Genomic DNA, 12,484 nt, shown 5'->3' with positions numbered 1-12,484 from the left:
GGTTGTGTAATATTTGAATTCATACATTTTTATTGCCACTGTAACCATAAAAATATAGATCATTAGAACTGATGACTAAAACTATGCCTTTGTATTTTGATAGTTTTGAACTGAGGTGCGTTTGTCATGTCGCCACTAAATTTCCTTCATACACCGTACTATCTTTGCTCGACGTAGGCATGGGTGCTTGCCTTGAGAAACCTGCGTGTATCCTACTAAAATCTATTAATATGATAGTTTTAACTGCATTGCTTAAAGCGAAACTCCCATTGGACACTACAATCGCATAAATGTGATATGTGCACATATACTGTATGTATTACGGCAAACTGGGGCCCAGGAACAAGCAGGAAGTAGCAATGCAAAAGCAACCAGTCAGATTTTTCCGCAAAATGTTCATGGATTCAAAAGGGACTTCAAGTTAAACGAGGATGAGCCATCAGGCAAGATCGGCAGAGTCTGGCGTACAGGTGAATTTAGCAATAAATTGCTCGCATGACTTTTAAGGAGGATAGCAAGGGAGCTGTGGAAAACGTCTTTGCATGACATTAAAGTAAAAACTCTGAAATCGAAGTTGGACTTTAAGTGGTAGAGGTTCACACTTGCTATCTAGCTCGCTAGTCTGCTAGCTAATAATGACTCTTCACTAACATTATAGTGGTTATCATAGCCGCTATATAAACTACTACTTAAAGCTATTGTGAAGAAGCTAATGCTAGCAGTTTCAATCAACGTGCAGTGCAAAAACATGATTAACTAAACTAATCGATTATCTTGCGAGCAACGTTCGTTGCTAATTCTTTGAACTCATCCTTTGAGGTACATATCTTAACTGGGTTTTTACTCTTGATGCTGCTTGATAAGAACGTTCTAACTAGCCATCTGGCTTAAGTGTTTGTCGTTTCGATTCATTATTGGCACAACATCGTTTCTTGACCGTTTGTTATGATCAGGCCGCCAAAACACGTCGTATTTGTTAAGGTCACCGATGTATTAGGTGTGACTGACCAGCCGACAGTCACCGTGTCATATTAGCGTTAGCAGGGATTTAGCGAGAACGTTAACTTATGTTTTAAATAACTAGCAGCCGAGCAAGTTGTCAACTGATGTTAAGAGTGCGTTTGTAATACACTTCTCCTTGTCTGTACCTTGATGCCTAACTGTTGTGCTAAATTCTGTTTCAGTTGCTTGCCAGACTTGAAGGGAGACGATCGCTGGAGAATATCGAGCCTCGTTTATTTCCTGAGGATGCTGGTCCAGCTAAAGGTTAGTCGCGACACGGATGAAAAAAGAGAGTGCCGTTTATAATGCAAATTCTGAATTGCTCTCAAAACATTTGGCCGGTGAGGACAGCGTCTCTCCAAGTCTGCCACTTGTAACCCACTGCGTGGTTTTGTTCAGTACAGCTGAGGAGGTCAACTAATTACACTACCACGACTACTGCCCATTTGGAATTGATAGACTTAAAAACAACTATAGGGGACAGATTGTATCTAAAGATCACAATAGCCCCTTATTTGTTGAATACTTTGTAACTTATATAAGTTGCCCTGTAACTGATGTAAGTCACTCTGGATAATAGTGTCTGCTAAATGCCAGTAATGTAATGTAATGTAATCAATATAGCTCCAACCACTCATTTATTTAAGTCAAGAGCAAGCAGGTTACTCAAGTTTTTGGATATCCAGACCAGGGTCAGGTATGATGACCTGAAATTTGAATGTAAAACAGCAAAGCGTTTGTGGTGGGGAAGCGCTGAGTATGAATAATCCTCTAATTTATAATGCCAAACACCAATCGGCATGGTGGCCATCAGTGTCACACGGTGGCTGGCCTCTGTTAGAGCTGCAAGTCAGCATTGAGTGCCCCCACAGTCAGAGCAGACCCCCCCCTTGGCTCCTTATATCCTGCTGTCTACATAGTGTTTATTACATTTTTTAAGATATGACATTGTGTGCCCCCTGTGGATTTCAAGTGCACCCCTCTGTATTTTCTCCGGGCGCTGAGTCTGTCTGTAACCGGGGTTCACACCGACAGGGGACGTGGTGGAGTTCCACGGTGCGGAGGGTACGGGCAAGACGGAGATGCTGTACCACCTGCTGGCCCGCTGCATCCTCCCCGCCGAGGGCGGGGGGCTGGAGGCGGAGGCGGTGCTGGTGGACACGGACTACCACTTTGACGTGCTACGGCTGGTGACGGTGCTGGAGCGGCGGCTGCCGGCCGGCCTGGGGGAGGAGGCAGTGCGGTCCAGCCTGGGCCGGCTCTACGTGGCCCACTGCTCCGGCTCCACCCAGCTGCTCCTCACCCTGCACTACCTGGAGGGTGTGTTCTGCAGCCGGCCCGCCATCGCCACCCTCGTCCTGGACAGCGTCTCCGCATTCTACTGGGTGGACCGGGCCTGCGGCGGGGAGAGCCTGGCCCGGCAGGAGGCCAACCTCAGGAAGTGCGCCAGGCTCCTGGAGAGGTTCCTGAGGTACTACGGCATCGTGGTGTTCGCCACCACGCACGCCATCATGAGGAACTACACGTCCGAGGCAGAGGCCTCTTCCTCCTCCTCCTCCTTCTCCTCCTGTAGGCGTGGCCCACCTGCCCCGCCCACTGACCTCAGCAAAGCTTACCTGTGCAAGGCGTGGCACTCCATCGTCACCCACAAGGTGTTCTTTACGAAAGGTGAGGTGGCCAAGGACAAAAAGCAGGTGTTCTCCGTCACGTCCTACTCAAGGACGAAGCGCACAACAACGTGCTCCTTCTGCGTCACAGACGCCAGAGTCCAGTTTCTGTAACGTTGCCTCAACGTTTTTGTTGAGTTTAGCATTTTTTATTTGTCTCATGTGTTAACAAGCTGCATTAAAAGGCACCATGGGTGATTCAGAAAAGTGACAACACCCGGGGAATGTGTGGCTGTGCTGTATGTACCAGGCCTTTTAAAACTGGCCCGGAAAAGGCTGTCCAGATGGCAGTGGTGGGGCTGTAATTTTCCAAAAGTTGTTATTTTTCCCAGTAAATTCAAAAATAATCAGAATCTTATATGTTGTTACTGATATATAGATTTAATAAACTACATTTTGAGAATGTGAGTTCAGAGACATATGTTAGCAGCACTTTCAGTACAATTCCTCCTCTGCATTTAGCATTCAGTTCTCTTTCGTTAGATCTGTTCAAGGTCCCTTTTTAAATGCCACACCTGTCGTGGTCCAAATCTGCCATGTCTATTGAGGTTGATCCACGCAGGTTCTGTGAAGATATACTGCAGGAATGCATTATTTGCCAAACAGTTTACCTTGCGTAGGTTTTTAAATGTCTGTTTAAGGTAGAAAATAAATAAAGGAGAAGGCGTCCCACGGATTGTCAGCTCTTTGGTAAGCTTCATTTGGGAGATGGGAGATGGTCAGCAGGATATCTTTAATGATAATGGGAGTTCAGCTGATGGTTTCAAGCACTTTCCTGTTAAAGTCCTTTTCTCTGTACAGTTTCAATTACTTTGTTTTTTCTGACTTCACTGTTACTAAGATCTTTTAAAAATATTTTTGTGTAAATTTGTATAAGTCTGTCTACCTGTGCTGCTATTACTTCCCAATTGTGTACATAATTTATTTTATCTGCATGTAGTTCTGCAAAACCAGTGATTAATTGACAGTGGTTTGCTTGCTTTAGCTTCCCGTTTCCCTTTTTCACAAAACCTTTTTTTTTTTTTTTTTTTTTTAAACAAAGTGCTGGATTTGGAAAATAGGATCATTGAAAGGTGTCTGCCACTGTGAAGTATATCCAAAAGAAAACCATACGTCAGAGTTAAACGATCTGGAATGCATTTTCCAATTTATTTATATTCGTTGCATATTTTTCTTACAGGAAGCTATTTCAGGAGCGTACCTTAGCAGGGGAAAAAAGTGCACTGCGTTACGTAAGGCGTAACGTTTCATTAAAGTGTTTTCCGCACAAGTTTGGTCGGATGTGCGCCTTCTGAATTATTGATGAGCCGCTCTGACTCACCACCGCTGTTAGTGGAACATGTACGGGGGTGGCTGAAGGTGCGAGTCTGTTTGACAGCGTGTTCAGTGCCCGTTTCAGCCCATCCACTCGAGGTCCGCGAACGTGTGCTTTTCCTCAAAGGTCTATTCTGGCGTTTTTTTTTTTGTGATACGCTTTTTTTTAATGCATTATAAATAGAACGCCAATGGAAAAGTTTTTTTTTTTTTTTTTTTTTTTTTTTTGAAAGTAGTCATTCAGACAAAGTGCTGAAAATACTTGCAGCATGTCTTGCTTTTTCCGCCGATTGCGCCGGGGCCTGCACTCAGCAGAGAGGCCTGTCAGGAGGAGTTTCCCCTGGACCCGCTGATGTGCTGATGCCCTGGCGCGGGTGCTGTCCCGATCCGGGCGCTGAGGTGTTTCTCTGACGCCGGTGGCCGAAGGGGGCGGCAGTGTAGCAGGGCGGTCAAGGAGCAGGACTCGTAACCAAAAGGTTACCGGTTCACTTCCCCATGGGGGGCACTGCTGCTGTACCCCTGGGCAAGGAACTTCAACCACAGTTGCCTCAGTAAATATCCATCAATTTCATTGTAAAAACCTGTTATTGATGTAAGGAGCTCTGGATAAGATGCTAAATGCCAATAATGTAATGTAATGTAAAAGGGGTGGGCTGCCGGGGGTTCTGGTGTAAGAGCCATCCTAAGTGACCCTGGCCTCTCTCTGAAATGGCGGGTACTGCATTCGCTGGGTTTAAAATTAAACTAAAGGGAAAATGATATGATTCTTGTCTGTAGAATTCCAACATTTCAATTATATTAAGTTAGCCTTGTGCCTTATGTCATCTCATAATTATTGGGCGGCAGTGTAGCATAGTGGTTAAGGAGCAGGACTCGTAACCAAAAGGTTGGCGGTTCGATCCCCACTGGGACACTGCTGCTGTACCCTTGGGCAAGGTACTTAACCCACAATTGCCTCAGTAAATATCCAGCTGTATAAATGGATAACATTGTAAAGAACTGTAACCTATGTAAGTCGCTTTGGATAAAAGCGTCTGCTAAATGAATAAATGTAAATGTAAAATGTAAATAATGTAAGATGTAATCCTGTAATACGTGTAATGTTATCCTCTAATACATTATCTCTAGCATTACCCAAATTCGTGAGTTGTGATTTTAGACAGAGGAGTGAAAATTTGTGTTCTGGGACTTCGGGTAGGTATAAGCGCTTTTCAGTTACAGGCTACCGTTTGAGCAGGATGTCAAATGTCCAGTGGCAGCACTGTAACAGGTAGCTGGGTATGTCACCTCTTACATGTAGGTCCAGAAGCAAATGAATCCCATTCATTATGAGATCGTAGTAAAACCCTGGGGCAGGGAGAAAAAAGTGTTGGTATGGTATGAAAACTGTTTCGGACAAAGTATTTTCAGCACTCAGAAAATGATATGTGCACCGCAATGGCTTTTTGAACCTCTAATAGGCCGTTTTTCTCCCTTTCGAGATGTAATTACATGAAGAGAGTACGGCATCTCACTCATTACGGAGTAAAGAGCACATCATCAGTTCTGAGGTACGGCTTTCCTTCACGCACAGCGAAGGAAAAAAAAATCTAAAAACTGGTGAGATTAGCCCTGTTGGCAGGCAACCCCCTCGCTCTGTCTAATCATCTTTTGACTTGTGACACTTGCAGGCAGAATCCCTGCTATAAAGACCTGTGAAAAAACTGTAAATCACCCTGTTATGGCTGCTCTGACTGTGTGCTGCCTAAAGGGGGCTGCTTCAGGCCCTGTGCGGGAGGCTAGCTGTACAGCAAATAACAGGAGGCCTTATTTAAACCAGCTGAGCCCTGCGCTGTTGCACTGGTCCTTATTTCATCATATCATCATGTCGTGCAGGGTAATTAGGCCACAAACAGATTGTTTCTGATTGGCTGCAGGTTGTGGGAGGGCCCTGGTAGAAAGCAGTCATTGGCTGTCTTTGTTGTCATGCCCCGACCCCCCCCCCCCCCCCCCCATAGATTGCACCTGAAGGCAGACGTGTGGTGCAGCAGTACAGAGCAGGTTTTGTGGGTCTGGCTGGTTCGATTCCCGTTTGGGGCGCTGGTGTTGTGCCCTAAAGCAAAGCACTTCACCCCAAATTGCTTCAGCCAAAATCCAGCTATACAGTTGGGTGACACTGGATGTGGGTTTTAATCAAATAAATAACAGCAGTACACACACAAATGACAGACGTAGAGGGTAAAGTATTGGTTAGCCCATGTATACCCCTGCTATACCAACATGTGCATAAAATATCCTGAGGCAAACCTAATACCCAGTATAATGGTCAGTATAATTTAAACGGTGATATCAACACTGGTGTAGAATACCCTACCTAATACTCCCAGTTAGGGAACATAAACCAAGATGACAGTTTAAGAGTCCACTGTTACCCAGTGACACCCTGGGGGAAAATGTTTGAGGTTCTACTGCTGCAAATTCAGATTTTTTTTTTTTTTTTGCTGTAAAGGAAGTGACAGAGATGCAAATGTTTCGTGACGGTCCTGCATTCACTGCGAACAATGTTTCAGCAGGAATATGCATACTTCAGGTGAAAAAAATCTTAGATCTTTTTTTGGCTTTGGGCCAGAGGTGAACATTCATTCTTTCAAAAAAAATATTCTGCTGCCCAGCATTGTGCAACTTATGAAGAGTTTTATGGGTTAAATATTGATTTCAAAAAAGGCTCAACAGTTTGTCCCAAGCTGATAATCATCATGTTTCTACAGTAAGTAACTGTGAAAGAGCTCATTGGACAGGGCGACCTAAGGGGCTGCTCCGGGTCTGTTCTGGAAAGAAAGCAGCATTAGCCATGCTGTGACTTCAACCACGAAAATCACCGCTCACTCATATATTTGTCGTTTTTTTTATATGAGTTGGCGTGTCAAATTCTGATGAACGGACGGCCTTTGCTGTATTGTAACAGCTGCAGGAGAAGTTTTTGGCAGTTTTACTTCAACAGGCAGGAATATGAAATGTTACTTCAGGTTTTGTGATTTTTTTTTTCTTTTTTTTGGATAGGACTCTGTGAAACCCAGGCCATGAACCTAACTGCTGCTCCGCATGAGGTCGCCTTGCACTTCTCATTCTCCTATAAATATAATAGTGAGCTGGTTTGGATTTTAATGTGAGAGCTTCCTGATTTCTGCTGTTCAGCACTGTACTGGACCCACAGCATGGCCGACATGTAAAACAGCCCCTGCCTACCTCCAAGACCTCATCCAGCCCTACACACCAGCCCGACCCCTGCGCTCAGCAGCAACTGGACGCCTCGCTCCTTGCATGGTCAAGGCAGGAGGTGCTCGTTCTGCCAGACATCTGCGTTTCACCTACATCGCTCCCCAGTGGTGGAACGAACTCCCTGTCTCGCTACGGACAGCTTCTTCACCCCATTCTTTCAGACGGGGCCTGAAGACGCACCTCTTCAGACTCTACCTGGACTGACCCAGCACACAATTGCTGCCCCCCCCCCCCCCCCCCCCCCTCAATCGGTGCTGTCATAAATTGCTGTGCTTTTTAAATTGTGCTTTTTAAATTGTTTCTTGTTGCCGCCTTTACCCTGACGCTCATTGCGCCGTTTGAAGTTGTTGAAGTTTGCCGTTTGAAAGTGTATCGTATTAGTTGCCCTATAGGCTGTAATTGTACAAATCTAATAGTACTGTGTCCTCAAACAGACCTTGCTCTCAGCTGAGAACTCTCAGAGAAGTCTCATTGTGGAACTGTACACATCCTGTCCCCGTACTGTCGCTATACTTGCTGTATGCACTTTTGTAAGTCGCTTTGGATAAAAGCGTCTGCTAAATAAATAAATGTAAATCGTTACCCGTGTAGGTCGCTCTGGATATGAGCGTCACCTAAGTGACGATAACGTAATGCAATGTTTGCTGCTTAGCCCTCCGAAGTGTTTGCGTCCCGCCGCTGTTTCACCCTGTTCTCTCTCCGACACATCCCTACACAGCAGAGCGCTTCCCATCGCTTCTCAGAGCGGAGACAGCAAATGCCTCCATTTTATGCACCTCCCATTGTTTTTAGCCGATAGAAACGATCCGTTATCCATTATGGCCTCTGCTTGACAGCACAGCAGTGGCTGAGAATTACAGACATTATCCCGCGTTTGCTTTTTAAACACCTTCTTTGCGTCCTCCCACCGCTTCCAGCAGTCTGAATGGGTTGGGTCCCCCCTCTATCCAACAGGTGGGTGTGAGCAGTTTGTCTTTTATCCACTCCCTGTTAATGTACCTAAATTGTCTCCTGGCGAAGATCTTGCTGCCTGTACATCTTCAGTGAACCTGATTGTCCTCACCTGTGACACTGATTCGTGTGCCTGGCATGCCACCTGGGCAGCCCGAATAAATCGGCGAAAGGAATGTATTTTTCTTTCCTGGTTCTGAGACAAGGAGCTCCGGGGGTAAAACCCAGCTGTAAATTCTAAGTGCTAATGCAAAGCGCGCATTGAAATGACTACACGTGCCTATGTAGTTCAATAACAGCCTCTTTAAGTGCATACAGTAAAATTTAATGTAGTGAAATGAAGCGCAGAACGCGCTGAACGTGTGATGGGCAGGCATGAGATGTGATGTCATCCTGCTGGTGAAACAAAGACGAGAGCTGGGCGGGCGATCTCCACAGGGTGCCTGAGTCATCGCAGATGCATTGTGGGTAAACACACACACACACATATAAAGCCAAGTCTGGTGGTTTACAAATGCCTGTCACATCTGTCCACATGCTTTGCCCCGTGCTTTCATGCTTTTTTTTTAATCGCCTCAAACAAAAGCATTTGCACTTCTGGTATAATTATTTGTGGGTATTAGTTTGTTAGCCTTACAACCCTTTTCCTCCAAACTGCCACAGGTTTTGCTGGGGTTTTTATTTTCTCTGGAAAACCTGCCCCCTGTCCGGCACTTAATACAGCTGTAGAAATGCACTGTAGAGGATTTATTTTGATTGATAGATTTCTCCTTCCTGTCTGGACAAACATACCAGGCTTTAAGACCATGGGGTCGCTTTTCACTCCAGCACTGAGCTTCACACGGAGCACAAATGGCTTCCAATTACTAACCCCTTTCAGCGGGCATAGGTCTTCCTAATTGATTTTTTTTTTTGTAATTATCTCTTTCAATTTTGAAAGGGTTTAGTTGCTTAGGGGATCTTTCAGACGTTCACTGTGGAACCGGCATGGCTGAATAAGGGTTGAAAGGAGAGGGTGAAACAAAACATCTTTAATTAAGAGGCTAAGAGGCTTAGTCTTACGGTCCTTCTTAGTTCATTGTTTGCCAACTTTTAGTTCAAGCCCGAGCGGAAGCTGGGCTTTGGTTTAGACTGTTTACTACACTGCCTTAACATCTCCTGTCTCCGTCATGAGAAATAAACATGTATATTCACTGAAGTGACAGGTTTGAGTTCGGTTAAACCAATATTTTGATGTCCCTCAGCTAATTTTAGATTACAAACGCATCTCAGGAAACATTTTTGAGTCAGCATTTTGCCCCCTTAGAATGAAAACACTTTTGGGAAGCTCTAAGGAGGGAACTGCACTGCAGTGATAATTTATAAAGGAGACGAAGGAAGAGGCAAGCACTAATTAAAACGGTGACACTGTCATCAGTTCTCAAAATGGTCTTACGCAGATGGAAGCGCTGTTCAAACAACCAGATGGGTGCAAACATTAATCGATGGCAAATTTTCCAATATCCATAAACGAAGCATCTGCACTTGTCTTTCTTCAAATAAACACACATTTTAGCACAACAGCATCTTTAAAATCTCAAATGGAGATGTACACGTGAATTTAAAATTAAGGTCTGAACATGTGCGTGAAAAATGGGTGCAATAAGAGTCTCTGAAAGTTTAAATTGATTTAAATTATGACTGAAGTGTGATCATGTATTATGACGTTTATATATTGACTAGGCTGACTGTCTTGTTCCCTGGTTTCTCTACTTCAGTATGGAAATCATTGGAAAACTGGATGCTTCTATGACAAAAAATAGAGATATAATAACTATGATATTCTAGAAGCACAGACGTAAGGATTTAATGATGATGTTCTAGAAGGAAAAAAGAAGGGTTGTAATGGTAATGTTCTAGAATGTATGTCAAAGGATTATGGGAATAAGAACACATTCCCTGCTTTTGTTGACGCTGCTGTTTTTTTTTTTTACCCCTCTCCTAACATCACACACGTCAGTCTTTATGTGGCAGTGGTATTTTTAGCAGGGCCGCATTTAGTTGCACCTTGATGCGCGTGTGAACGAGGCACTAATTGATCACAATAGGCAGCACCCCGAGCTAGCAGAGCAGGCTCATTTCTAAATGTGTGGCCTGAGTTACCCGAGCGTCGAACGTCTCCTAGATGACAAACAAAAGAAGGACTAATTAGCACCAACGGATTGATGCCTGTGTTCAATAATTATTCTTTTGTTCCGTTGGATCATCTTGTTTTAAAAGGCTCGGGGGTGTTTTTTTTTTTCCTTTTGTGGAGGGGCGGGGGGGGGGGGGGGGGGGGCGGGTGGTGGTGGTGGGTCTTGGAGGAGGTTGTTACGGTGTGTCAGGCAACATCTCCGAGGGAAGCTGGAAATTACAGGCTTTGCCAGAGAGAAAACAACAGACATTAATTAAGGGAAAATAAGTTTGTCATCCGTGTCATTAATAAATGATCACTAACAGCTCCGTACACTTTCCCCATTATGGTGTTTTCAGTGACACGTCTGGACTGACAGCAGTATTTAATGGTGTTGAGGTTACACATTGCTCATGTTAGTAATAACGTATTTAGCCACTGTATGTGGTTTGCTGGACACTACAGAGAGATTATGCACTACATTTTTGCCTAGTGTTTGATTATGGACATGCCTGCTCTGTGATCAGAAGGAATTACTCGGAAGACACACAACATGCATGTTTCAGTAAGAGTGGTCAAATTCACTGTTGGAAAAGCGGGTTTGTCACCAGCATTTATGGGTGCTGTTGGGTGGATTTTTGAGGAGATGCACAGCAGGAGCCGTTGAGAGCACACAGGTTTCCTTCTGGATTGTACTTTGTTCCTCCTGTCTCATCCTTCTTTTGAGTACAGGGGAAAAAAGGCAGCCTCTACATCTCTATATGCATCTCAAGGGACCGGCGACTCATGAACACACATCTGTACCTATGCCCGATTTTGCTTAGACAATTTGCTTGTGTGAGCATGCATGTGTGAGAGTGTGTGTGCCGGCGTGCATATACGTGCATGCATGCATGAAAGTATGTGTGCGTGTGTGTGTGTGAGGATGCATGTAAATGTGTGAGTAAGAAGGAGAGAGAGAGACAGGGACTGAGCCTGTGTGTGTGCCTGCAAGAGAGAGACTATGAGTGTGTGTGTGTGTGTGTGTGTGTGTGTGTGTGTGTGTGTGATCTAGAAAGTGATTGAGAGACTATGAGCCTATGTGTGTGTGTGCATGTGTATGTGTGCGTGTGCACGTGTGTATGTGTGCGTCTGCGGGTGTGTGTGTGTGTGTCGGTGTGGGCGTATATGGAGTGCGGAAGATGCAGGCGGAGGATATGTGAAGAGCGCACAGCAGTGGGATCAGTGGTGCACTGTCTCTCCAGACACTGAACTCTCTTTCACTCTCAGACCCATTTCCGCCTGCACCTGGACTTCCCTGGCCTTCCTCCATCCTAACCATGACCTTTAGTTAACTCCTCTCGTCCAATGAGGAGAGAATTCCAATGAGTCTTTACATGACGGACGCTTCTTTTTAACTTGGGGTGGGGAAAAAGAATGGGGAAACATTTCACCGCTTTATGTTGTATTTTTGAAAAGACTGGGGCCCGACACAAAGCCAGAAACAAGCATGTTCAAAGTACATTTTTCAGTACATTTGGACATTCTCAGTTACAGTGAAAGATTTATACATTACGACCCGTGGACAGTTTCAGAAACTCAAATGACCCTGCGACAGTGGTTTCTTTAAAGTTTACTGATTTAAAATACATCGCTGTAAGCTACAATGTGCTTCGACAACATGATCTGTGCATTTGATCTGACAGTGTCGTAACAACACAAACTGAAACTACAGACCCTTTATCAGTTGATGTGCCAACCTTTGTGCAGACAGACAGGAGACAGGCTGAGAGAGACATACATAGGTACATTAATTGCATAAAAATTAGCTTTAAAAGATAAGATGCCACATGGCCAGTTCTGGTGGCTAAATCAAGTACGACTTGCCACTGTCAGGCTGTACATGGGTGCATTTAAATATCCAAATATCCAAAGTCTATGCATTGAACATTCACTGTTAGGCCAGGAAAAGGTGTATTCTCTCGTTAAATGCAAACTCCACGTGTAAAACACTGCTTGGTTCAACACCATCAAATGGGGAATTGGAAACAGCATGAGCTGCAACAATTGAACAATGGTAAGAAAAAAAAATTAAATATTAGTAGATAATATACATTTGAGGGAGCTTTACAAGCTGTAGCAAATGGGATGGGATGGTATT

The 12,484-nt window shown here is 44.5% G+C and overlaps 1 protein-coding gene across 1 annotated transcript; it reads left to right on the top strand.

Moving 5' to 3' along the window:
- The first annotated feature begins 394 nt into the window (after nucleotides 1-394).
- xrcc2 (X-ray repair complementing defective repair in Chinese hamster cells 2) lies at nucleotides 395-2,783 on the top strand. The gene is made up of 3 exons (XM_036520317.1): nucleotides 395-470; nucleotides 1,185-1,266; nucleotides 2,038-2,783. The coding sequence occupies exons 1-3, from the start codon at nucleotides 432-434 to the stop codon at nucleotides 2,781-2,783; spliced, it is 867 nt and encodes a 288-aa protein (XP_036376210.1). The 5' UTR covers nucleotides 395-431.
- The last annotated feature ends 9,701 nt before the right edge of the window (nucleotides 2,784-12,484 follow it).

Source organism: Megalops cyprinoides, chromosome 2 (assembly GCF_013368585.1).
Source record: "Megalops cyprinoides isolate fMegCyp1 chromosome 2, fMegCyp1.pri, whole genome shotgun sequence".
NCBI lineage: Eukaryota > Metazoa > Chordata > Actinopteri > Elopiformes > Megalopidae > Megalops > Megalops cyprinoides.
The sequence above is the reverse complement of the archived record's forward strand: the minus strand, read 5'-3'. Positions and strand labels throughout refer to the sequence as shown.